At 41.9% G+C, this 27,843-nt stretch overlaps 1 protein-coding gene across 2 annotated transcripts in view; it reads right to left on the reverse strand.

The window, feature by feature from the left end:
* The window catches only part of SPTB (spectrin beta, erythrocytic), a 175,543-nt gene that overhangs the window by 56,817 nt on the left and 90,883 nt on the right, over positions 1-27,843 (reverse strand). For both annotated transcript variants that reach the window (XM_043983695.1, XM_043983696.1), the window contains exons 14-22: positions 26,875-27,745; positions 25,368-25,505; positions 10,336-11,092; positions 9,751-9,953; positions 8,912-9,002; positions 7,365-7,511; positions 4,043-4,306; positions 1,920-2,126; positions 999-1,088 (exon numbers count right to left, since the gene is read on the reverse strand). In XM_043983695.1, coding sequence (XP_043839630.1) covers positions 999-1,088; positions 1,920-2,126; positions 4,043-4,306; positions 7,365-7,511; positions 8,912-9,002; positions 9,751-9,953; positions 10,336-11,092; positions 25,368-25,505; positions 26,875-27,745 — 2,768 coding nt within the window. The remainder of the gene's footprint in view (positions 1-998; positions 1,089-1,919; positions 2,127-4,042; positions 4,307-7,364; positions 7,512-8,911; positions 9,003-9,750; positions 9,954-10,335; positions 11,093-25,367; positions 25,506-26,874; positions 27,746-27,843) is intronic.

The following is a 27,843-nucleotide window of genomic DNA, read 5'->3' on the forward strand; positions in this document are numbered from 1 at the left end:
GTAGATTACAATGTCTGCTATTCTTCAGGAAGAAGCTCTAAATGCACTTCTCCTGAGGGCACCTGTCATTCTCTTACACCACGGTTCTTCCAGGGCTGAGGAACAACCCTCTCCAAGCAAAGATAGGACTGCATACCGGTTCCTGACCTAGATACTGGTCCGAGTAGGGCAAGGAGGCATTCTGCTTATGGGAGAAATCTGCAACCATGTTCCTGATGGGTATGGAGTCAGTAAAACCCTATAAAGCTGGTCTCCTCCCCACATTTCACTTTATTTGGCATTCTGCATTTTTTAAAAAATAAGGCACATTTGGCATCTGTTCAGTTTCAAAACCCTGATCACTGACTGGTGCCATGCAGGCTCAAAGCCCATCCTGTGCTGAAAATCAACCAGCAGATGGATCTGTTCTCAGAGAACAGCATCCCAGGCTTAAATAGTCTTCTGGCCTGATTTGGTCCCAGAGAGTATCCTCAATGTCAAAATAATTCTGGTGTCCCATTAACCTTCTGAGTCTTAACCTCACTCAGGGTCCAATTTGGCCTTGAAAATGAGACCAGCAAGTATGTGAGGTGATCCCACGCACTAATTTTACTGGCTTCTTCTCATTAAAATCCAGGAAATATACTGGATGGGAGAATATATTAATAGGGGAACATAGTAGTCTGATAGAGGTAAAAGGCTTACCTGATACCTCACTCTAGCTGGTGACCTGGAGGCAAAGACTTAGAGCCCGAGTGGCCTGGTCCCACAAATTTCTGTGATTTTCCCCAAAATTTGCACCATTTTCTCTCTATATTTCAAAATTTGCTTTCTCTCTCTTAGGGGACTGAATAAGGGTCTGAGACCTCAAACCTGCCAATGAAAGCACATCCATATATCTAGCCTATCTATTATAGACCGCCTTCCTTAGGTTAGGGGTGGGGCCTGCCTTTTCAGGTAGAGAGAGGATCAAGCCACCATGAAGAGGAGGTCGAGTTATGGGAAGGTATTTGTCTCACCTGGTTTTTCTTCATGAGCAGCTGCACGCTTTGTAGGTTAGTTCCGTAGTCAGCTGACTGGGCAAGTGGCAGCCTCTCTTCTACCCAGAGCTAAAGAAGACCAAAAAGTAAAGGGGTATGATGATGCCGAGGTTGTGACAAAGAGACGTTCTAGCCTATTCTTTCTACAATCGATTTTTCAGACTACCATCCCACACTGAGTCATGCAGAGTGGTGATGTCATCTCTCAACTCAAAAACCTTCAATGGGTCCCCACTGTCTACAGAATAAAACAGAATTCTAATTCTGATGTTCAGTGACCCTCCCCCCAAAATGGCCCAACTGATCTATCTTCTCTTATATCACTCCCTTTCATGTATTTTTTCATTCTAGCCAAAACGAACTACTCTCTGGAAACAGACTGCCCCAACTTTGACTTTATTTTCATCTTCTCCCTTCCTTTAAGTCCACCTCAGATGTCACTTTCTCCTTGAAGTAGAACCTGGTAAAAGTGATTTATTTCTCCTTAAATTTCTCTTACTATTTTGCTTGGATTTCACCTTTAGACATTCCCCTTGTACCCTTTCTTTCTTTTTTTTTGCGGGGCAATGAGGGTTGTGACTTGCCCAGGGTCACACAGCTAGTGTCAAGTGTCTGAGGCTGGATTTGAACTCAGGTCCTCCTGAATCCAGGGCTGGCGCTTTATCCACTGTGCCACCTAGCTGCCCCCACCCCCTGTACCCTTTCTACATGAGACTGGAAGCTCCTTGTAGGCCAGTTGTATCATATTTATCTTTGTATTCCCCCAGGCTAGCTCAAAGCCTTGGACATTCTAAGTAATTAATAAATGTTTGTTGAATTGAGTAGAATTGAGTGGTAAGGAGGGACTTCTTGACAAAAGACTGAGAGAAATTTGGTAATGGCTATGTTGAAGACACTTACCGTCTCATCCTCTATATCTCTATTGATCTGCAGCTTGGCTCGAGATGACTCCAGCTGTTTCTTCCTCTTACCCAGTGGCACTAGAAGGTCCAAGAACCGCTTCTCAATGCTTGGCTCTGTAGTATCCCCTTCAACTCCGACTGGGGGTACCTGGGACAAAAGCTCTCCCAGCTCCTTTTTCCTCACATTCACTTGATCCTCCACTCTCTGAAACCCAAGAAATAGAGTGTTAGCCCACACTTAGAGCCCAAACAACCCATAAAGTAGAATGAAATTTATATTCAAAGCCCAACTCATCCCATCCACCCTGTAAAAGCCTTCCTTGATGATATCAGAGGATGGACATTGGAAACTGTTCCTTCTCTGAAATTTTACAGTGGTTACAACTGGGTTGGTCTAAGAATAAACCACAAATCTAAAAAAAAACTACAAAAAACAGCATGCTACTGGAATAACTAAATGTAGTCTGTAATTTTTCTCCAGTTAATAAGAAAATAAAAATTAAGATGGCAGTTATGAGAAAAATTAATTTTAAAATCCTTTATTTGAAGAAAAATATAAATACATAAATAATTCTATAATATATATTAATATAGTAACTTCATGTAATTATTTTATAATGTATACCAATTATGTTTTCTTCTCAAAGTGATCTCAGCTAAGGGGTGATGTTTGTATTTGGACCAATACAGTATATATACATATATATATATATATATATATATATTTGAAGGGCAATGAAGATTAAGTGACTTGCCCAGGGTCACACAGCTAGTAAGTGCCAAGTGTCTGAAGCTGGATTTGAACCCAGGTCCTCCTGAATCCAGGGCCGGTGCTTTATCCACTGTGCCACCTAGCTGCCCCCAATACAGTATATTTTAAATTTACCTATTTTGTTTAAGATAGATTCCCCCTCCTACTTAATGCAGATAGATATACAATGTAAGGTATAGTTAAAAGCCATTAAGCATGACCCCAAGTTCTCCCCTAAGAACATTTTTGCAATCTCCTAAGAGGAAACAAATGATAACCAAGTCCACAGCAATTGAGACTTCCTTCTTCCCTCCAATCTGTAGCAAAATTCCATGACAATGGAAGATCCCAAGCAAAGGAGTCCATGATAATGTCTACCAATGAACCAAATCTTGAGAAAGCTACACTTAGAGCATCAAGGCCTGTCTGCAGCAAAGCTGTGAATTTGAGGAAAGCTGTGTTTATGGATCTCCCACTGTCCTAAAAGCAGCCTTCTCCCCCATGTTGTATTCTTCTAAGGTGTTCAAGGTCCCCCAGGGAACCCCAATGTCACCAAGGCCTGCCCTCCTTGAGTAAATAGGCCAAACTCTGTCTCTTTTCCTCTCTCTTGCTCCCCTCTCCACCAAACCTGTCCTCTGCCAAAAGAGGATTTGATAAATTGATACTAAATGAAGAGTTAACAGCACAGTACCAATTTAATGTGCTAGATTTCCCAAGGGAATGTGTTCTTTAATAGAGGATAATACTTCAGCCCAAAGGACTCAAAAAGGGTAGAATTTCAAACACCAGAGACAAGCAGTTGAGAGAAATTTGGAGGAGGCTAGTCTTCCTTTAGCTCCATTCAATCATACTCTATAAGTGCCTACCTACTCTACTACACACAGGATAACCCTGCTCCTATTTATCTCACCAATAACACTGAGGTGCTGGCTGGAGGTAGGAAGAATTATGGCCACAGCAGTTCTGTGGCCTTGTTTTTGGAGGTATATAGAGAAAAATGTACTCTCCCCATTCTTTGTCTTGTCTGCTATTCATTTCCATGAAGATGAAGTACCAGATACATTTCAAGGAGAGCAATGCTTCACCTCCCACCCAAGAGATGAATACATGGGCCTATCGCCACCAGTAAGGAATTACAATCACCATGAGTCAGGAAAGTGCTAGAGAAGAAAGAGACAACTACATAGTATACTGGGGGAAAGTACAAGACTAAGGCCTAGAACACTTTGGTTCTTGCCCCAACTCTGTCACTAACTAACAGCTTTACATTTCTGAATTCCAAAGTCCTCGTCTATGAAGTAGTGGGCTGGAATTGAAGATCTACAAGAAAATCCTTTGTACCTATAACACTGTACAACTTGCTTACATACCTTTAACTTAGTCAGCATCCGGTTAACACTAGTCAGGTCCTTGCCAGGGTCATCAGACCGCAGCTGGTCCTCTATGGCACTGATCCATTTGTTGAGGTCAGCATACATTTGGGCGTGCAGGTCTGAGCGGCTGGCAGCAAAGAGGTGCTGGGCCTTCTCCTGCGTGGTGGACTGCAGCTCGTCCCAGAGTCGGTGCAGCTGTCTCAGTCGTTGGTTCACCACATCTGTAAACTGTGGCTTCTCCTCCATAAGCTGCCTTCCCTCCTGGATGGGGAATAAAGAAGAGAGTTCACCATGAGGCCTCCAGGGATGATTGGGGAGACTTCTCTGTACAAGAAGGAAGCAGCTTCCATGACCATTGAGACAGGGCACTGAGAGGATAGAAAATTAAATAGGGAGCAGAATCCCAGGATCAAGAAAAAGACTAATTCAAAGACAGGTTTTGGAGGGGCCTTGTTGTCACAGTGATGGGTGCTAGTTAGCAACCCAACACGGCAGTAGAAGTTGGAAGAAGGAAACCATTTCATCGGTTTGTGCTAAAAACAAAAACCAAAAAAACCTCCCTGAGGCTCAGAGCTACGCAATTTGTCCAAAGTTTCCCTGCCAAACCACCTCTAATACAAAATTTCTGTCCCTTTGCACGGTCTATCTCCACTTTTTTGGCGGGGCAGGGCAATGAGGGTTAAGTGACTAGCACAGCTAGTAAGTGTCAAGTGCCTGAGGCCAAATTTGAACTCAGGTCCTCCTGAATCCAGGGCTGGTGCTTTATCCACTGCGCCACCTAGCGGCCCCATCCCTCCACTCTTTACTGTACCCTTCAAGCTCTTCTTTTGACACTCTTCCTCTTGAAATTATTTTAATCTGATTTTATTTAAATAAAAACATACACAGTAAGGCTCTGAATCCCACCAAAGGTGGCCCTGACAATATATGTCCTACACTTGCTCATTGTTGGGCAAAATACTAGAAGATACAAAAGAAAGTGGAAAGATCTGTGGATTTGGAGTCAAAAGACCTGGGTTTAATCCCAGCTATGGAGTTTAACAGCTGTGAGACATTGGCCAAGTTAATTAACCTTCCTCATCCTTGACTTCTTTATCTATAAAATGGAGACAGTGAAACATGTATTAACCTCATAGGATTGTTTGTAAGGGTCATGTGGTATAGGAATATGAAGATACTTTATTGTTACAAAGTGCTAATAAAATAAATCTTTTTTCTTTAAAAAATTGCTGTTATAATGTTGGAGAGGCTGTGGGAAAATTGGAACACTAATGCATTGTTGGTGGAGCTGTGAGCTGATCCAACCATTCTGGAGAGCAATTTGGAATTATGCCCAAAGGGCGATAAAGCTGTGCATACCCTTTGACCCAGCAATCCCACTTTTAGGTCTTTTGCCCAAAGAAATCATGGAAGGGGGAAAGGGACCCACATGTACAAAAATATTTATAGCTGCTCTTTACGTGGTAGCAAGGAATTGGAAGTTGAGGGGGTGCCCATCAATTGGGGAATGGCTGGACAAGTTGTGGTATATGAATACAATGGAATACTATTGTGCTGTAAGAAATGATGAGCAGGAAGAGTTCAGAGAAACCTGGAGGGTCTTACGTGAGCTGATGATGAGTGAGATGAGCAGAACCAGAAGAACATTGTACACAGTATCATCAACATTGAGTGTTGACCTACTGTGATGGACTATATTCTTCTCACCAATGCAATGGTACAGAAGAGTTCCAGGGAACTCATGATAGAAGAGGATCTCCAAATCCAAGAAAAAAAAAGAAAGAAAGAACTGTGGAGTATAGATGCTGATTGAACCATATTATTTCTTTTGTTTTGGGTGCTGTTGTTTTTTTTTTTCTATTTTGAGGTTTTGCATCACTGCTCTGATTCTTTCTCTTGTAACAGGATTAATGCAGAAATAGGATTAATGTTATTATGTGTATATATATGTGTGTGTATATATATATCTATATGTATATGTATAGATATATATAGATATAACCTATATCAGATTACCTGCTGTCTAGGGGAGGGGGGGGGGAGGGGAGGGAGGGAGGGAGAAAAATCTGAAATTGTAAAGCATGTATAAACAAAAGTTGAGAACTATCTTTACATGTAACGGAAAAAATAAAATATCTCAAAAAAAAAAAAATTGCTGTTATAAGGGTGGCTAGGTGGCGCAGTGGATAAAGCACCAGCCCTGGAGTCAGGAGTACCTGAGTTCAAATCCGGCCTCAAACACTTAACACTTACTAGCTGTGTGACCTTGGGCAAGTCACTTAACCCCAATTGCCTCACTAAAAAAAAAAAAATTGCAGTTATAGAATGAAAAAATACTAGGTCTAATTCATATCACATCTTGTGATATTCATAAAAATCCCTTCTCTTTGTGGGGTCTCTTGGTTTTTTCATCTATAAGATGATAAAAATACTCATACAGCTTAATGGTATGGAGAGGATTGACAGCTGGGCATCTAGATGGCGCAGGAAATATAGTGATGGGCTTGGAGTCAGAATCACCTTCCTGAGTTCAAATCTGACTTCAGACATTTGCTAGCTGGGTGATCCTGGGCAGGTTACTTAACCCATTTGCTTCAGTTTCCTCATTTGTAAAATGAGCTGAAGAAGGAAATAGCAAATCACTCTAGTATCTTTGCCAAGAAAACCCCAAACAGGGTCACAAAGAGTCATATACAACTGCATAACAAGAGGAACTTGATCAATCATCTCATATGTACACCTAATGTATACACAGTGTTTTATGCCCCTTGGATGAGGAAAACTAAATATGACTATGAATAATTATCATTATCTTGCCAACATGCCTTAGGACACCTTGACCAGCTTTTGTTATAGTGTCCAAAATGTCCTGGGGAAAACTCTTACACTCTGATATTGACCCTGGTAAGTCACCATCTAACTCTGCTTTCTCATGTCTCCATGTCTACAACAGGGCTGATACTATGGGAGCCTGGGAAGCTTAACTCGTGTCTTTTTTTTTTTTTTTTTGGTGGGGCAATGAGAGTTAAGTGACTTGCCCAAGGTCACACACCTAGTACGTGTCAAATGACTGAGGCAGGATTTGAACTCAGGTCCTCCTGAAAATAGGACTGGTGCTTTATCCACTGTACCACCTAGCTGCTCCCTAACTAGCATCTATTTAAGGGCCCTTATAGGTGATTCCTGAATGGAAAGAGCTACAAAAATGAAGTTATTGCACCTCCAAATCCTATGATTCCAAGGATTTTGCACATGATCTGGGTGAAGCTCCAAGCAGGCTGGCCTTCCTGGACACAGTGCTAGTCGCCATCTGATTTACCTTATCAACTTTCTCTAGCCACTCTTGGTTGGAAGCCAGTTCTGCCATAAATGCTTGATGTTTCTGCCATTTGTTGTGCAAGTTTCGGGCTTCTTCATAGGAAATATCTTGAGATGATAGCAGCTTGTCATTGATCCAGAGTGTGAGCTGTAAGCAGGAAACTCAGGTTAAATCCTCCCCAGCCATGGTAATTCCCTGATTCTCAAGGACTCAGAACAAATCTACCACATATCAGGCTTGTAAAAGAAATGCTTTCACAGGAGACAGGTTGGGCTGAGGAGAAATGTGTGAGAATGAAAAAGTTCTTACTCCACCTTCCTCTTCCTATAAAGCCTTGACTGAGAAAACCCCTTCCCTAGTGGGTGCTAGAGTTCTTCTAGTGTTGACATTGGGCTTGCATTTACTTGTCCCTAACATCCTTCTAATTGCCAGACTTTGGTATAACACTGTTTGCCACTCGTACCTTATCTTCTATTGATAAGAAATATGCATTCCATATTGTGAACTCTTTGTTTATGCAATGTATCATCCCACTAAACTGGAAATTTCTTGAAGGTGGAGGGATTCTTATTTGATGCTTGTCCCCACATGATATTCTATAAATAGCAGACACTTGATAAATGCTTACTGAATTGTCCCTCGGAGTCTTTAAATTCTAGGTAAGATATTGCTAATGAACAGAGAGCAAATGTTTGACAAGGAATGGGGTCAAGAATAGACTCATCACCATGAACAACTTAAGAAGCATGGTGAGGGGTGTTAAATATTTCTAATATGTGAAGTCTCATATAGTTTCAGCTAATATCCTACCATCCGCAAGAAGCCTTTGCCTCTTTCTGCTTAATGCTCATGCTTTCACTCTGAGTTTATCTTCAATTTAGTCTGAAAACATCTTGTTTGTACATAGCTGTTTGCACGTTGTTTCCCCCGTTAGATTGTAATCCCTGAGGACAGGGATTGTTTGGAGCTTTATATGTATCCCTAGCACTTAGACTAATTCCTGGCACACTTAATAAATTGCTTGTTGACTTGACTTGGTGTGTTAATGCTGGGATTGAGCCTGCATCATTCCAAAGCATCCGTTTCCCAAGTCAAATAAACTGGTCATTGAGAGGGTAAAGGCCAGAGAGTAATGAGTATAAAGTTGAGCTGTGAAGGGGAAAGTCTGGAAAAGGTTGCCTAGAAAGTTATCCCTGTTAAAGTGCCCCACTGAAGAGGCACCGCAGGCAGAGCATATAAACCCTGGGTGAGATGACCTCCTCTAAGAGGAAGCAGGCAATACCCTTCAAGTCAGGTTACTGGGGAAGGTCCCATCCCTTACATTAGGCTACTTTTCCCGAAGATAATATAAAGCCAGATGAAAAAGCAAGGCTGTACCATGTGACATAACAGGTAGTCAAGCCTCTGGCATTTCTTCTGTTTTGTCCCTTGTACAACCATATGTATATTTTAGATTTGTAAGGGATTTTAAAGGCTTTGAGGAGGGGAGGAGGCAGCCTTTTAATCCTGGATAGTTAGTTCTTGAAACCCTTTTTCTAGAGTACTACCTCCTGACAGTTTTGTAGGAAGTTCTGAAGGTCCAAGTTGTCTCTCAGTAGAATTGCTGCTTCCTGGGATTTCTCATTATTTTTCTTGTTCCTAGAAGGAAAGATGGCTGAGAGAGTTATCAAAATTTAGGAAACAACAGTCCTCTTCCTTTGACTCATTGCCAATGCCTTGGGAATAGAATACCAGGCCTAGAATCAGGAGGACCTGAGCTCAAATGTTTACAGGTTGTATGACCCTGGATAAATCACTTCACCTTTTTGCCTCAGTTTCCTCATCTATAAAATGAGGATAATAATAGCACCTACCTCCCAGGGTTGATGCGAGGATCAAATGAGATAATAAAGTATATAGCACAGTGCCTGGCATGTAGTAAGTGTTATGTTAATGTTAGCTATTTAGCTATTATTATTAACAACTATGTGACTGAATATTAGAATTGTAAGACACCTTACAGAAAAGGTTCTTTTTTTTTAGGAGGCAATCAGGGTCAAGCAATTTTTCCAACAGTCACACAGCTAGTAAGTATCTGAGGTCACATTTGAACTCAGGTCTTCCTGACTCCAGGGCCTGTGTTCTATCCACTGTGCTACCTCTCTGGCCCTACAGAAGGAATTCTTCACCCTTTTTGTGTCATGGATTCCTTTGAGCCCCTACTAGACCCCCTCTTCTGTAGGAAATTTGAAATTTCAATTAGAGGTTAGTGAAAATAAAGATTATTTTTTGTCTATCAAAATTCATAGGCTCCTGAAATCTGCAGACCCCAGATTAAGTATTCCTGCTTTAAAGGTTATCTAATCCAACTTCTTACCTGATTTACATCCCCCAAGGGTTGGATTACCTGTCCTCAATCAGCAGTACTTTTTCCTTGATTTTGTCGGAATAGATGTTTCCCTCATTGACAAGCTTGTTCCCGGAGGCCACAGTGTTCAAGATCTTATCCTGGTTATTCTCCATGGACACCAAGAAATCCTCAAATTTACGGATCCCAGCTTCTGCAGCTTCTAATGAGTCTGGAGGCTCCAGGTGAGCAAGAGTATATTCCTATTGGAGCAAATCCCAGTATGGGGTATGAAGCCAAACCAGAGTGGGAGCCAGGAAAACTCTAAGGGTCTCAAGTCCTTCACTTGTGATTGCCCAAAATCCCTTTGTGGGTCTTAGAATAGAAGAGGTTAACCATTAAGAAGAAATTTAGAAGGTCACTCACTAACTTGGCTCCCATATTCTAACAGACTAAGGCAGGAGGAATAATCAGCTTGATATGTGGGGATGGAAATGTTAAGTATAGCTGGGAAAGGGGAAGATTGAAGGGGAGAAAAACTCAATCCCAATGCTAATAGACATCCTGAGTCTCTCCCCTTGCTGCCAGAAGATGTCTTCTTTTGCCCCACCCCCCATCACCCCTCTGCCACCTCCTTCTCTATACCTGATTACTCAGGATTGCTTCTGCCTGTTTGGCATCCTTTTGAAACTCCTGAAAACCAAGGCACTGGGTAAGGAACTGGCCCCGGTTCTCCCACATCTTGCACAGGGCATCCCAGCCTGTGTCCACACCTTCGAGCCGCTGGCCCAGGAGCTGGTACTCTGGGTCAGTCTGGCCCCGGATCACGTTCTCCCCAGAATCCTTGACATTCTGGTAGTCATTTTTGTGTCCATCGATCTCATCTTTGATGGCCGCATGCTGCTGGAGGAGCTGCTCAGCCTCAGGCAGGGAGTCAGGCGCATCTTCTGACGCCACCGCCTTCTGTGCCATGAACAGCCATGCCTGGAAGTCATCAAGGTCTTGCAGGAACTTTTGCAGCTGACTGGCCTCCCCTAGGGATGCTGCCTGGTCCTGCAGGTCTCTCTGCAACTTCTGCCACAACTCCTCAACGTAAGCCTGCCGATTCCCAATGTCCTCCTTCAAATCAGGATGCTCCTGGATCAGTCGCTGGGACTCCCGCTCTAGGGCACCCATCCGGGATTGGATAGCGGCCACGTCCCGCTCCAATCCATACAGTTTCCTCTGGATGGCGATCACTCCTGCTAGGTCCCGGCCGAGATTCTGTGTTGACTTTACTACTTCTGTCTTGTCCAGAATCCACTTGCCTGTCTCCTCACAGTCCACGCAATAATTGTGTACACTGAGTGCAGAGTCTACTGCCTTTCGGCGTTCAGACACCATGGTCTGGAATGCCTCCCATCTGGTGGGAAGAGAAAAAAACAACAAAGTTTACCATGGGCAGTGTTTTCTTCCCAGCACCATCACCCTAGTAGTGGAAAGGAATCCAACAAGGAATTAAATACACACACACACACACACACACACACACACACACATTTGCCAACACTTCCTAAGGTAATAGTTTAAGTAACTAAGAACAAATATGGGCCTCAAACCTAAAATCTGGTTTGACGGGATCTGTAAGGAAATAGGTTTGGGAGGAGAGGGGAACAAGAATTTTAGGTAGGTGGAGAATGTAGAAACAAAGTGTTTCCACAGACTAGTGTTATTCATGTGTTATACTGCTTTATTACATATGGATGGATTTAGGAAGGCCTAATGGGTAAGTTAAGAGATTTTCTGAGCAACAATGTTCTTCTAAGTGCTATGTTCAATCTTCCAAGGAAAGGAATAGACACCTCCCTAACATATGTCCACAATCCCCATGGGAGATAGGACCTTAGACTATAAGCTCCTTGAGGTCAGGGGCTTTTTTTTGGTTTTGTTTTGGCTTAGCATCCCCTATACTTGATGTGATGTCTTGCACATAGTAGGCAAAAAAATGTTTTTGAAAAAATAATGCTTGCTGAAATTAGTTGAGTGTCCTTTGTTCTTATTAAATTGCTATAGAGAGGAGAGAAAATGTGTTGTAGAGGAAAGATGACTGGACTTGGAGTCAGAAAAAACATCTAAGACCTCGGGTTTGCTACTATAAGCTATTTGTAGGTAAATCCATTCATTTCACTGAGCTTCACCTATAAAATGGGAACAATAATACTTACATTATTGCTTAATACTCTGTAATTGATTAAGTATTCATTGAGTTATTCATATATATTATTTTAATATATGTATATACTATAGTATGCTGGAGATTCATTAATTCAACATTTGTTGAGTGTCTACTATAAATATTATGTGTTAGGTACTGCTGGGTGGTTTCCATTTCCACCATTTTACTAAAACACTTCTTTGTTAAACCATCTCAAAGCACAAAACTCAAAAGACCGTGAGATGCATGGTGAGTGGGAATAGGCAATATCCCTTTACCAGTGAAGAACTGTGTACAAGTAGAATGGAAGATATTATCAATAAATACCATGCTAACAGATAAACAGAGCATCTGCTCCACTGGTATCTGTGCAAGGACACCAGTCAAGGGCTTTATAAAAAGACATCTGGAATGTTGAGTGGCCCCACTGTGGAGGATCTATTGGAGGAAAAAGGCAAGGGATGCACAAGACAAGGAGGGATGGATGAGGTAGGATCTATACTGAGTACTCACATCAGTTGCAAATCCACACAACTGCAAGTTTACGTTATTATTCTGAGCACATATTTGGAACTGAAGGGGCATTGGAGGTATTCTGGTCCCACCCTCACATTTTACATATGAGGAAACTTAAGTTAAGAGAGGGTAAGAAATTGCCCAAGGTCAGAATTGAAATCCAGTCAACTATGCCATGGTGCTGTGCTGTTGTTCCCACAGGGAGGCAGTGTAGTATAGAGAACAGAGATTTGGCCTTCTGACAATGTTCTTGCTGCATTACTATGTACAAGTCACTTAACTTTTATGAGCTTGAGTTTCCTCAACTGAAGTGGGGACACCACCTATGGTACTTGAATTTATTTTGGGAAAAGCTTTTTTTAAAAAAAATTTTATATAATCGCGATAGTTCCTCATATGTAAAATGAGAGGGCTGTCCTAGTTCAGTGGTATCAAACTCAGAAATGTTGTTGTTTAGTCATTTCAGTTGTGTCCAACTCTTTGTGACCCCATTTGGGATTTTCTTGGCAAAGATCCTGAAATGGTTTGACATTTCCTTCTCCAGCTCATTTTAAAGGTAAGGAAACTGAGGCAGACAGGGTTAAGTGACTTGCCCAGGGTCACACAGCTAGTAAGTATCTGAGGCCAGATTTGAATTGAGGAAGATGGCTCTTTCTGACTCCAGGCATACTACAGAATGCCCTAAGTAGAATACAGAAATGGGGGCTAGTAAGCTGTACAAACTGGGCAGCTAGGTGGCTAGAATGCTGGGTCTGGAGTCAGAAAGATTCATCTTCCTGAGTTCAAATGTGGCCTCAGATACTTACTAACTGTGTGACCCTGGGCAAGTCACTTAACCCTGTCTGCCTCAGTTTTCTCATCTATGAAATGTCAAACCATTCCAGGATCTTTGCCAAGAAAATCCCAACTGGGGTCACAAAGAGTCGGACATGACTGAAATGACTGAACAACAAAAACTGTACAAAAGAATCTCTGTGGACTGCATATCAACTCAGAAACTCACACATTAATATTATCTATGTTTTATATATAGATAGATATATGTGCATATATATTTGTTTGTTCATTTGTTAATTACTTCCCAATTACATTTTAATCTGGTTCTGGTTGTACTCAGGAGTATCATGACTGAAAGGCTGCATATATTACACCTCTGGCCCAGATGATCACTAAAGTCCCTTTTCTTTTCTCAATCTCTGATTCTATTTGGCCTTTTATAATATCCTGTATGTCATGGCTTATTACAAATGTATTCACTATCTCAAGTTGTGAGAGAAATGGCCTTCCATTCTCCTCTACCTTTTAAATGGTATCACCTATTATATTTAGCTTTTTTACTTCCATGGAATTTATTATGGTGTATGAGGTGTCAGATATCAAACTATACCTGCTTTCTTAATGGTCCTTTGAATGGAGTTGTTTGCCCAGTACTTTGTATACAGTTGGGTTACCTGAAGACAAGATTTCTCTGTTTCCTTCTACATCTTTTCTTTTATAAACTGAAGACTGATAATGCTAAACTCCTTTCATTTCTACTTTTTCTTTTATTATGTCACTCGATGACCTTGAACTTTTGTTGTATAAATGAATTATATTCTAGTTTTGTTCTAGTCTATTAAGTATCTGAGGCTGCTAGGTGGCTCAATGGATAGAGCACTGCTTCTGGAGTCAGGAAGATGAGTTCAGATATGGCTTCAAGTATTTATGAGCTGAGTGACCCTGGGCAAGTCACTTAACTTCTGTTTGCCTTAATTCCCTGAAGAAGGAAATGGCAAACTACTCCAATATCTTTGCCAAGAAAACCCCATGGACAGTATTGGTGTGCTATGTATGGTCCATGGGGTCAGGAAGAGTTGGGCATGATTAAACAACAGATTAAATATCTATTCTAGGTCATTTAGTTCACATAGTGTTAAATTTGTAGATTAATTTGAGTATCAGTATTCTTCTCATGGAGAGCTCCTTGAGGGGGTGAGACCAGGAATTATTTATCTTTGTATATACTAGGCCACAGGTTGCAGCACAACATACTCAGAGTCTGTTCACATGCATAACTATTTCTACCTCGGTAAGGTAGAATCTTAACCTGCAATTGATTTGGGGGCAGCTAGGCAGCATAGTGGATAGAACACCTAGCCTGGAGTCAAGAAACCTGAATTCAAATTCAACCTCAGACGCTTACTAGATGTGTGGCTCCTGGGCAAGTCACTTAACCTTGTTTGCCTCTGTTTCTTCATCTATAAAATGAGCTAGAGGAGGAAGTGGCAAACTTGTATCTCTGTCAAGAAAACCTCAAATTGGGTCACTAAGAGTGACACATGATTGAAACAACTTAACAAACATTCTTCTCATATTGGCATGGCCCAATGGTTCAGCTATTTCCATCATTTGGGTCTTCCTTTATTTTTGTGTAATTGTTTTGTAGTCTTATTTATATTAGTTTTGTGTATAACTAGGTCAATGCTCAGATATTTGATGTAGGATTATTTTAAATGGTATTTCTCTATCTCTTCCTCTTGGCTTACTAGAAACACTGATGATTTTGTGGATTTGTGTTGCAGCCTACTACTTGCAAAAGCAATTATATCAAGTCTTATTCTCTAGAATTTTCTGAGGAAACCATCAGATTATCCACAAAAAGATAATTTGGCCTTTAATTTTCCAATGCTTATTCCTTTAATTTCTTTTCCTTGACTTACTGTGATAGCCAGCATTTCTAGTACTTTAGTAAATATCAGTTGTGAGAATCAGCACCTTTGCTTCATTCCTGCTCTTACTGGGAAAGTTTCCAATGTTTCTCCATTAAAAATAATGCTAACTCTTAGTTTTTGGATAAACGTTGTTCCTGTGCTTTTTAGTGTTTTTTTTTTAAGTTTGTTTTTTTGTTTTTTTTTCTAGTGAGGCAATTGGGGTTAAGTGACTTGCCCAGGGTCACACAGCTAGTAAGTGTCAAGTGTCTGAGGCCGGATTTGAACTCAGGTCCTCCTGACTCCAGGGCCGGTGCTCTATCCACTGCGCCACCTAGCTGCCCCACTTTTTAGTGTTTTTAAACACTAAACTCAAATCCGGCCTCAGACACTTGACACTTAGTAACTGTGTGACCCTGGGCAAGTCACTTAACCCCAATTGCCTCACCAAAAACAACAACAACAACAACAACAACAGCAAAAACCACCATAAATGAATGCTATGCCACAGGCTTGTTCTGCATCTAAATTATATAATCATGTATTTTTTGTTTTTCAATTATAAATGTGATTTATTTTACTAATTATTTTCCTAATGTTGAACCATTCTTGTATTTCTGATATAAATACAACTTAGTCACAATGAATATTTTGGGGATACAGTGCTATGATTATTTTATCATTTTTGTAGTATTTTTGCATCAATGTTCATTAGTGATTTTGATATATAGTTCTCCTTCTCTGCCTTATCACTCCCCTAGTTTGACAACCAGGACCCTTTTTTTTTTTTTCAAAAATAAAGAAAACAACCACTTTACCAAATTATGAGACAATTGATTTAGTAGGGAGGTTATTTTATTCTGGAATGTTTGATAAAACTCACTTGGTAAATCCACTTGAACTCAAGTGATTTCTGCAGAAGAATTCATTTATAAATTACTCAATTCAACTTTATGATATCAGGATTAGGTTATTTAGGCTTTGTTTTGTTAATTTGGACATCTGAAGTTTTTGCAGTTATTCATTCCATTTCATTTGGGTCTTAAGTTCTGTTGTCATTTTTTGGAGCAGAAGTTTGACAATGCCTATTCTGGGACACCTGATCCACTGCCATGGACCTGTTGCAAGGCTGTTGCTCAAATAACAATTCTGATGCTGTCAGTAATCAGGTTGTATAACAGGCATAATATGCCTGGTCCTGGAGCTATAACACTGCTTTTGGCACTCGGCTGACCGCTAAAGCTGTTTATTAATTCCCATTCCTCTCCTTCAGCCAGGCCCATTATCCTTTAATTAGCTTCTTGTATCCACTTCATCTTTCTGGTATGTTGCTACAGCTGACCACTGAGCCGTGTTTATGCCACACATGAGAATCACCATGGGGAACTCAGTGAATGAATAGGAATTGGGGTTGGAAAAAACTATATTCTAGGATAAGAATCCTCAGAGCTTTCTCTAATTCTTAGAGCAAAATAGAGCTGACACTGGACACTAACCTGGGTAGTGACTGCCTGTGGGAAAATTGTCTCAGCTAGCTAGTTCCTGAAACACCATGGAATTGGGTAAGATGGGAAATTGGGTTTACTTTGACATGTACAAGTGAGAAAAGTGAAAATAGAACAAACAGAAATTGCTTAGATCAGGGATATCAACTATATAGCTCAATGTGGCCAATATTCCTCAAGCGTCTCAAAGCGGATGTGAATGTAATTGAGAAATGTTTAACAAAATAAATAAAATATAATAGAACATAGATAATGTTAATATGTGTTGAGGTTTTTTTGGGGGGGCAGGGCAACGAGGGTTAAGTGACTTGCCCAGCATCACACAGCTAGTAAGTGTCAAGTGCCTGAGGCCAGATTTGAACTCAGATCCTCCTGAATCCAGGGCCAGAGTTTTTATCCACTGTGCCACCTAGCTATCCCCAGTATGTGGTTTTCTAAGTCAATATGTGGCCCACCTCATGTATAGTTTAGTGGACCCAGTTTCCCACTGAGTTTGATACCATTGCCTTAGATGCCTGACCTGGAAGACAGCCTTAGTTTGTGAAGTAGGAGTTTTAAATTCTATTCCTAATTTTGTTTGGTGATTTTGGGCAGATTACTCTCTCAAGTTATGATTCAATTTTTCTCCATCTGAAAATAAAGAGAATGATGTTTCCCTTGGAAAGGGTGTGGTAAAGATTCACAATATAAAAGGCACTGAGCTTCTAAGAAGCACTGAAGAAAGCTGTAATTAAAGGCAGTTGGTATTGCTCATCCACTAGAGGGAAAAAGATGTTTCAGCATTTATTTACTGCCTTGGCTAGAAACAGCACCACTTCTTTTCAAAAAATCTGCTCTTCCTTGTCAATTCCAGGACACCTGAACCGCTGGACAAAAAAGTCAACTTGATGAACGTTCTTTTTCACCCAGACTCTGGTTCAGAGCATTGCAGAGGATAAAAAGGGCTATATATAGGGAGCCACAGAAAGATTCTTGAACCTTGTGGTGGTTTTAGGTTCCTCCCTAATCTCCAGCCCAGTCTGGACCAAATACACAAAGCCTATAGAATCACCTTCCTACTAGCAAGGAAGGCACCCAATAGCTGAAGAGCCACTTAGGACTTGAGAAAGACAAAGAAACCTTGCATAGACATGTTCAAGGAACCAATCTCCCAAAAGGCAGAGACCTTGGATCTTATAAAGTGACTCCTCCAAGAACTAAATATGCTATTCTCTTGTTCTATGTCCCTTTGTTTCATGGTAGTATTCAAGTTCTGAACAAGTTTGTAGGGTTAGTTCACAATTATATTCTTATACTGTAAAGAAGTTGTATTGCATAGCTATATTGAGTTTCTTTTTGTGGCAATTAAATACATAATTTAAAAAACTATCTAAAGATAAAAATAAATATTTGTTTCATTTTTAAAGAGAAAGCCAAGAAGTGTGAGGTCCAACATTTCTTTTTTTTTTTTTTTTGCAGGGGATTGATAGTTAAGTGACTTGCCCAAGGTCACACAGCTAGTAAGTGTCTGAGGTCAAATTTGAACTCAGGTCCTCCTGAATCCAGGGCTGGTGCTTTATCCACTGTGCCACCTAGCTGCCCCCCAAGGTCCAGCATTTCTTAATGTTTAATATTATTCTTTAAGAACAGATGGCTTCGGAGCAGCTAGGTGGCACAACGGATAGTGCACTGGCCCTGGAGTCAGGAGCACCTGAGTTCAAATCCAGCCTCAGACACTTAACACATTACTAGCTGTGTGATCCTGGGCAAGTCACTTAACCCCAATTGCCTCACTAAAAAAACAAACAAACAAAAAACCAGATAGTTTCCCTGTCCCAACCAGACCAAGAGTGAAGGTATCCTTGTGTATGCCCTCATTTCCCCATGCCTGGACTGCTTAGAATAGTCTATTTATTGGTTGGTCTGCCTATAACAGGTCTCTCTCCATTCCAGTCCATCCTCCATTTAGCCACCAAAGTGATTTTCCTAAAATGTTAAGTCCAATCATGGCACTCTGCGCTCTCTCTCTCTCTCTCTCTCTCTCTCTCTCTCTCTCTCTCTCTCTCTCTCTCTCTCTCCTCTCTTTCACTCACTTAATTCCAGTGGCTCCCCATTGCCTCTAGGATTAAATACAAAATCCTCATTTGGTGTTCAAAGAACTTAATCATCTAACCCTTACCTACCTTTCCAATCTTCTTACACCTCATACCCCACCCTACCCCATCCCCAAATACTCTTTGATCCAGTGACACTGATCTCTTGGCTGTTCCTCAAACAAGATATGACATCTCTCACCTCCAGGCATTTTCCTCGGCTGTCCTCCATGCCTGTAATGCTCATCTCTACCCCCTTGTTTTCCTTTATGTCCCAACCAGAAACCTTTGTCAATCCCTCTTAATTCCAGCGTCTTCGCTCTATTGCTTATTGACAGAATGACTGACTGCATTACATAGAAAACTAATCACAGGGCAGCTAGGTGGCACAGTGGATAAAGCACCGACCCTGAATTCAGGAGGACCTGAGTTTAAATCCAGCCTCAGACACTTGACACATACTAGCTGTGTGACCCTGGGCAAGTCACTTAACCCTCATTGTGCCCCCCCCCCCAAAGAAAGAAAAATAATCATACGGCTAGGAAAGACAAACAAATCAGTAGTGATTGAAGTCCTGGACATGGGATTTGAAATACCTGGACATGGGCACAGATGGTATTTCTATCTTTCTTTCCAACAGAGGGTTATGACTTTAAGAAATGAATAATTCTATGTAGATTATAAAGAATAGGATTTGATATTCCAGGTCATGGCTAATGATACATGAAGGATTCCTAGGTGAAGTGTAGCTTGTAAAAAATAAGCCTGACAGAAGAATCAACAACTTGAGTATGAGAAGGGTAAAGGACTAGACAAGAACTGTAAAACTATACACAGTTGTACACAACTAAGTACAACACAGAAGGAATGCTCAGGACAGTCATTCTTGCCAAGGATAAAATCTTGGGAAGAAGTTTATGAATACAACCTACTATCAATATACAGGGTATGAGTACTTAAATCCCAAATAGCACTGTGACACAGGGAAATGAAAGCACTGGTCAGATTGGAATCTTTAGGCTTCTATGGATGAACGAGGAGATGGGTCTATAAAGGGATGGTACCAAGAGGTTATTAACAGAGGAAGGTACATCCAACACAAAGGGTTGGAAGAAGCACGTTCGATTTAAGTGAGGAGCCAGAACAAGAGTAGGAGTACTCATTGGCATCTTGGCTATTGTGTCTATGCTACTATCGTAACCAGAAGCTTGAGTTGGCCAAAAAGCATGAGTGTGATGCTTTTCCCTTTCTGATATAACATCTTTTCTTTCTTCTTCTCCCAGGGGAAGCAAGTTCCAGAATCAACTTTCAAAAAGAGCTTGGCATGGCTCCCAAAAGTGAGGACAGGGATAAATCTAAACCCTACTTAGGGAGATGACAAGGGGATGACAATGGCTTAACAGCAATTGGGGTTAAGTGACTTGCCCAGGGTCACACAGCTAGTAAGTGTTAAGTGTCTGAGGCCAGATTTGAACTCAGGTCCTCCTGAATCCAGGGACCGTGCTCTATCCACTGCACCACCTAGCTGCCCCCAAGTTTCCACATTTTAAGAAGGATATTGACACACTACATTATTTCATCGAAAAGTGAGCATCCACTCGTTAAACAAAGCATATATTGGACAAATTCTATAACAAAGTTAGGTAGAAAACAGGATCAAAGCATTTACAACCAGAAAGGAATTTATGGACCAGTTAGTTCAATTCATTCATTTTAAGTGAGGCAGGTTTTTTTTTGTTTGTGTTTTTTTGTTTTGGTTTGTTTTGGTTTTTTGTTTGTTTTGGGTGAGGCAATTGGGGTTAAGTGACTTGCCCAGGGTCACACAGCTAGTAAGTGTCAAGTGTCTGAGGCCACATTTGAACTCAGGTCCTCCTGAATCCAGGGACAGTGCTTTATCCACTGTGCCACCTAGCTGCCCCTACAGGGGGTTTTTCTGAAACCCTCTTTATTCTAGTGCCTTCCCTCTTTTAATTATTTCCTATTTATCCTGGATATAGCTTGCTTGTACATAATTGTTTGCTTGTTATTTTCCCCATCAGATTGTAAGCTCCTGGGGGGCAGCTAGGTGGCATAGTGGATAAAGCACCGGCCCTGGATTCAGGAGGACCTGAGTTCAAATCTGGCCTCAGACACTTAACACTTACTAGCTGTGTGACCCTGGGCAAGTCACTTAACCCCAATTGCCTCACCAAAAAAAAAAAAAAAAAGAAAAGAAAAAAAGAAATTACACCCAGAGAGGTAAAGTTATTTTCCCAAGGACACATAAGGCTGCTAAAAAAAAAGATCCCACTTTTCAGGCGGTTTTGTTCCTATTACACTTTAAATTACCACTAAGAGAGACACTAGAATGAAGAACTATTTTAGGTTTGGATGATACTAGAAAAAACACTGGCTTTGGAGTCAGAAGGACTAGTTCTAAGTTGTAGTTCTGATCCTTAACTATGTGACCTTGGACAAATCATTTCTATGTTCTCAACCTCAATTTCCTCATTTATAAAAAGAGGGTCTTGGATTAAGTGACTTCTAAACATCCCTACCAGTCCTAAATAAAATAAATCCTATGGGTTCTAATAAATCAATAAATGTGACTAGTTTAGGGAGTTGACTAAGTCTTTCCTTCTTTCACTGGTGAATCATATCTACATACAGGTCCTTTACAACTTGTTTCTCCATGTCTTTTGCCTCAAAGCCACCTTGCCTCCATTTAATTCTATGTCAAGACCAACCCTATGATCCCACCATGGATCCTCTGTAGTCTCATTTCGGTAATGCGGATCATTCAAGCTATTCTTCTCCTTTCCCTGTGTGTGTAGGATCTGTATTGCAAGCACTGCTATGAAAACAGGAGACTCCAATGCACACTGGCCCAGAATTCACTAGCTTCGCTTGAGAGGGTCTCAAGTCTATAAACCACATCATGAAGGAACTGGGAATCAGTATAAAATCCAGGGGAATGATAAGCACTACCTTCAAATGTTTGTAAAGCAGTCAAATGGAAAGCAAATTAGATTGAATCTGTACGGTTCCAAAAGGCAGAACCAAAACCAATAGGAAAAAGTCCCAGGGAGGCAGATTGAAGCTGAATTACTTAATAAGAACTTTTTAACTGTCCGTAATGGTATGGGCTGCCATCAATGGAATGGCTGCACCTAACCTTTTGAAGCTAATCCAAAAGGCCTGGAATAAAGCAACGGGAGATAGATAGGGTTCCCTAATAGCAGAGAGTTTTCTCAGCATTCCTTAAGCCCTAGGGGATTTTTGGACCTGACCTGATGGCAAACTACCATGAATACAACTTATCACAATCTTGACTCTTAAGCTTGGAAAGGGGGATTTGTGAGAAAAATAGGAGAGAACCAGAGAGTCTGACTTGGTGGACAGGTAGAGAGTGACAGAGGTTAGAGCCAGAATAGCATGCTAGTCAGTCAACAAGCATTTAGTGAGCACCTACTATATACCAAGCATTGTGCTAAGCTTTACCACTGTCTGAAAAGGAGCCAGGAACAGCTATTCCAGAGGCCACCACCGACCACCTGAGATGCCAATTCATAGTTTCTGGTGAAATCACCATAAAGATATCCCCCTGTGTTTTCCTGGTGGATGAAATCTATATTATCTACCTCCTCTATTCCTTTGATTTACCTATTCCCTAATGGAGAATTGGATGGAGGTCAAATCAGCCACACCTCTCCTCCCCACTACTATTTTTTTTTTTGTAGTAGTAAGCTTTGACTGCCTTATTTTTGTGAATGGTATTGTTTTTAAGTGCTTTCGCAGTACATGTGTGACAAGGTAGTAAAATAGGGATAGTCATTCAAATCTCTGCTAATTCTGCTTAAACACCAAGAAGGAGTTTGGGAAAATGGGAAGAAAATATAGAAAAGAACTAGTTAAAAAAAATAACTAGTTTTAAAGTACCAAGGTTTCATAAGCCTAATCAACTTGGATCTGCCAGTGGAAACTGACTAGATTTGGGCCACATATTTAATTTAAAGCACCACGCATTAGAATGAGAGATTCCTCTTGAGACTTGAACCAATAAGAAGTTCTAGGATGCAAGTGGATCCTTTCACTTTCAAACTGCTGGTAGCCACCATTGGGGGGGGGGCAGCCAGGTTTTAAAATAAAGATCTATCTCAGTGTGAGGTAGGAATTGAAAGAAAGGAAAGAGATTGGACCTCTCCCCGTCATGAGTATATTAACAGTTCAGCCTGCCTTGCTTGCCAGCGCCACCTGCTGCTCACTGTCAGTAGAGATAATCAACCAGAAGATACATAACCACCTGTCAATGATTCCTACACTGGCTGGGACTATGGCTCCAAGTCTGTGAAAACATATGCCCTACCTATATCTGAGGTTCTCTCTCAGGTAAAGACAGAGTAATACAACCTTGCAGCACTAGGGATGATGAATGACTTAATAGCTTTTAAGAATAAAATTCTCTCACTTAAAGCTCATTAAACTAACAGCCATTTGACTGGTGGGTTATTTTTATTTCTTTTAGAAGTTGGTCTAGTTCCCTCAATTAAGAAAAAACCAAAAATAAACCAACCATCATGTTAGAATTTGAAAAGAGAAACACCATCTATCTAGTTATAGGGCACTGGACCTCTATAGGGATACCATACTTACAAAGAGATTTCTAGAATTACATTCCAGTTTTGTAGTTTGAGGTCTCCACTTGTCATTAGTTATAGGTAGTCAGCTTGTATTAAAAAGTCTCGGGGCAGCTAGATGGCGCAGGGGGCAGCTAGATGGCGCAGTGGATAGAGCACCGGCCCTGGATTCAGGAGGACCTGAGTTCAAATCCGGCCTCAGACACTTAACACTTACTAGCTGTGTGACCCTGGGCAAGTCACTTAACCCCAATTGCCTTACTAAAACAAAAATAAAACAAAAAAAAAAAGTCTCAATATATTCTACTTGCTACCTTCAACCTTCTCTATGGTACCCTTTAGAATTTCTCAGCTTTGTTAACATTCTCCTTACCCCATTCCACTGCCATATTGTCTGAAAAAAAAAATAGTGAAAAGGAATATTTTTTTTGGTGGGGCAATGAGGGTTAAGTGACTTGCCCAGGGTCACACAGCTAGTAAGTGTAAAATTCTTTTTTTTTTTTTTGGTGAGGCAATTGGGGTTAAGTGACTTGCCCAGGGTCACACAGCTAGTAAGTGTTAAGTGTCTGAGGCCGGATTTGAACTCAGGTCCTCCTGACTCCAGGGCTGGTGCTCTATCCACTGCGCCACCTAGCTGCCCCATAAGTGTCAAATTCTGAGGCCCGATTTGAACTCAGGTCCTCCTGATTTGGGGGGGGGGCGGGGGCAATGAGAGTTAAGTGACTTGACCAGGGTCACACAGCTAGTAAGTGTCAAGTGTCTGAGGCCAGATTTGAACTCAGGTCCTCCTGAATCCAGGGCCAGTGCTTTATCCACTGTACCATCTACCTGCCCCCTCAGGTCCTCCTGATTGCTGGTCACAGGAATATTTTAATGACTGTCACTTTTCAACTACAACTCCTGTGAAATCCCTTAGCTAGATCTCTAATCTCTTGGGCCTAATCTTTTGACATAGCCTAATCACAGGCTTGCAGTATCTATTTCCCTCTTCACCCCCCTCCTCTAGTCTCTTCAGTCTTAACCTCCTAGAAATGGCTCAGTGTATGTATTTGGGGATGGGAGGAGGAGGGGACAAGAGATAAGCATGGAAGCATGGATCAAGGATCCCTTAGGAACTAGCAGGCTATTAAACTCTGCTCTGAAAGAGTCTCCCTCTAATAGAGCTCTTTTATATAAGGCTTCTCATTTTCAGCTAACAAGCCCACCTATATGAGAATCATCTGTGGACCATTTCACTGCTGGAGCTGCATCGTAAGGCAGGCAAAAAAAAAGACCCTTTATTTCTGGATTATACTAAGGAAACTGTAGCAAAACCAAAACAAATAAAGGCAAAAAAATACGATTCCTCTCCTCTGCCCAAGAACCTCAGGGAAAATGCAGCAAGTGTACCATATGGCCTCATTCTGTCTCCAGGCATTCTCAAAATGATGCCCTGCACGCGTTCTTGCACTCACATTCTCTCTCTCTCTCTCTCTCTCTCTCTCTCTCTCTCTCTCTCTCTCTCTCTCTCTCTCTCTTTCCCTCCTTCCCTCCCTCCCTCTCTCTCTCCTTCTCTCTCCTTTCTCTACTCCCTCCCCCCTCCTCTCTTCCCCTCTCTCTCCTCCTTCCCCCCCTCCCCATAACTCCTCTACTGCTGTTACACATACCTATATGCAACCAGAACCAGAACAGTAGTATTTCTATTTCAATGAACATTTCTCTAGCCCTACTCACTCCCTGGATAATTTGCTGCATGCCAGGTGGGAGTGCCACCTCCCATCGTATTTCATAGCATGCAGAGAAACAAGGTTAAAGGCACGCCCACGGTGCTGGGATAAAGGCTGTAGCTGAAGAAAATAGTCTTGTTTGTATTTTGTCTTCCTCATTAAAATGTGAGTTCCTTTGAAGGCAGAGCCCATGTCATTTCTTACTTGGCATGTAGTAAGCATTTAACAAATGCATTTAGTAAATGCTTGATAACTGCCTGATTGACTTGTTCTGGGAGTTAGCCAGGAAAACAGACTTGCAGAGTGGGCAGCCCAACCCCCAAGCCTCACCACACCACTGATACAAATGAAATTGCTCCACCCTGAAGCCCTGCTCTGTACCTGTGGTTCAGATGATCCTGACATGTCTTCACTTCTGCACTACGTGGATGGCCACTTTCCACCAAGCTGTTTGCAGCTAGATTCACCCCATCAATCTGAGTCATCAGTGTCTTCATCTCCTGGTCCAGAATGTCAAACCTAAGACAGACATTGCAAAGTTCTGAGTATAACATAGCAACAGGGATGGCAGAAACATTACCAATAGATGCAGGGTCAAATACCAGAGAAATAAGATTTCTAATTCTTTCCCACTACCTTTTAAATGGCATGTTCCTATATTTAAAAGGGAAGAAATTAGTGAAAAAGGAGGATTTTAATAACTACCACTCTGGGACACCCTACTACCATAAGACCCCTCAGCTCCACCTCTAATCTCTTGGTATTGAGGCTAATCTTCCAACATAGCCTAATTTCAGACTTGCAGTCTTAATTTCATGGCCTAGTGTCTCTTAGGCTGGCATGAGCAGAAAGTATGGTTATTAGGCATGTTACAGATTCACCCAATAGAAGAAGAATGGAGGAAGGGTTTGGGCAAAGGATTTGGTATGTTATCAATGGCCAGATTTCCGGGAGGGCTTGCCTGTTATCATGGTTATATCACACCCTCCCCCAGTTATTGCTTTCACTATACCCAGGTGTTCTCTCCTCAGGTCAGGCAGCCTCAGTGTGGCTCCCACTGAATTGGGGGTTGCAGGGCTTAGGTTTGAATTCTGACCATCTTTCTTATTGAATGTCTAACAGTGGGTAAGTTATTTTACTTCTCTGGGCCTTAAATTACTCATCTGTTAAATGGGGGTGTGTGTGTGAAAGGGTGGAGTAAGAGTAGATGATCTCTAAGGTCCCTTACCGATCTAAATACTATAACCTTAAGTTTCCTTAACTGGTAGAAGTGGAGAAGAGAGAACTGATCCAGCAGCGGGAGGCACAGAAGGCTGTTTTTCCTGGGGAAGGGGAAGGGGAAGGGGAACTCTAGCACAGATACAGAACTTGCTCTGGGCAGAGACTTCTGCTAGTCCGAATGGAATCTGAGCTCCAATTCTAAACTCTGACTTTGGTGCAGTGAGCAGTGAGAGGTGATGGTGAAAATGCTAAACTCCATCCTAGTCTCTGAAAGAAAAAGGGCATCACCAACATCACATGGAGCCTCAAAGAGACAGATCCTATTGAGGAACCTGTTGTCAAAATAGAGAATCTTAATGAAAAGCTTTGGGGAAGCTTGGTGGCACAGTGGATTGAGCACTGACCCTGGAGTCAGGGAGACCTAAGTTCAAATCCAGTCTCAGATGCTTGACATTTATTAGCTGTGTGACTGTGAGCAAATCATTTAACCCCAAATGCCTCCCCCACCAGAAAGAGAGGGAGAGAGGAAAAGAAAGAGAGGAAGGAAAGAAGGAAGGAAGAAAGAAAGGAAGGAAAAGAAAGAGGAAGGAAGGGAGGGAGGGAGGGAGGGAAGGAAGCTTTGGTGAGGGTGAGGGTAAGGCAAGGGATGTGTTAGCCCGGTTCTGACCTGTGCTGTACCACTTCTAGGTCCTCCAGGGTATCTGGGATCTCCATCTGAGCCAGCCACTTCTCCTTTTCCCCCATCCACAGTTCACAGGCATCCGTCTCACCAAACACTGTGTATAAATCCAGGGCGTCCTGTAATCTTTGTCGACGCAGGTCAGCCTGGGCTACCACCTGCTGGTAAAGTTCCCGGAGAGCCTGTAGCCGGTTGTTCACATCAGGAGAATCCCGGAATTCTTGTGGGAAGTTCTGGGCTTGCTGTTCTAGGTGCTCCATCACCCCACGGCTCTCCTCCAGTTCCTCCAGAAAGTCCTTATGTTTCTTTCCCAGGGCTCGAGTAGCCCCTTCATCTTGCCCAACATCCTCTCCTGAGAGCAAGCGGTGGGCATCTTGCAGCCAGGCCTTCAGGTCATCAGCATCTCCCTGAAACTGGAAGAAATTCTCAGCATCCTGGAGGTTTTTCTTGCGGAAAGCAGCCAGCTCCTTCAGCTGGTCCCACAGGGCAGACACCTCTCGGATGCGGGCCTCAATCTGTGGGTGCCCAAAGTGCTTTTGGGCCACCATCTCCTCTGCTTCCTTCATCATCTGCTCCAGGTGGGCATCTAAGCCCCTTAGCTCATCCTCAAAGGCCTTGTGCTTACGCTGCAAGATTAACACGCTGGTCAAGTCCTTTCCATAGTCCAGTGAGGAGTAGATCTGCTCCTTCTCCTTGATCCAGCTTTCTGCCTCATCCATCTCCCAAAAAAACTTCCACAGTCGCTTGGACTGCTCCAGCCGGGCCTTCCTCCCTGCTGCCATTGCGCTTAACTCCCCAAAGCACAGCTCCAAGTGGCTGACCCGATCCTGGATGACCTGGGGGTCACAAGGCTGGTAACCTGAATGAGGAAAAAAGAGGGAAAGCAAAGGGCGGGGAGGGAAATAGAAAAGAGGAGAGGTTCATTTTCACTGTAAAATTAAAACCAAGGGTATAAAT

The sequence above is a fragment of the Dromiciops gliroides genome, chromosome 2, assembly GCF_019393635.1.
Source record: "Dromiciops gliroides isolate mDroGli1 chromosome 2, mDroGli1.pri, whole genome shotgun sequence".
Classification (NCBI taxonomy): Eukaryota; Metazoa; Chordata; class Mammalia; order Microbiotheria; family Microbiotheriidae; genus Dromiciops; species Dromiciops gliroides.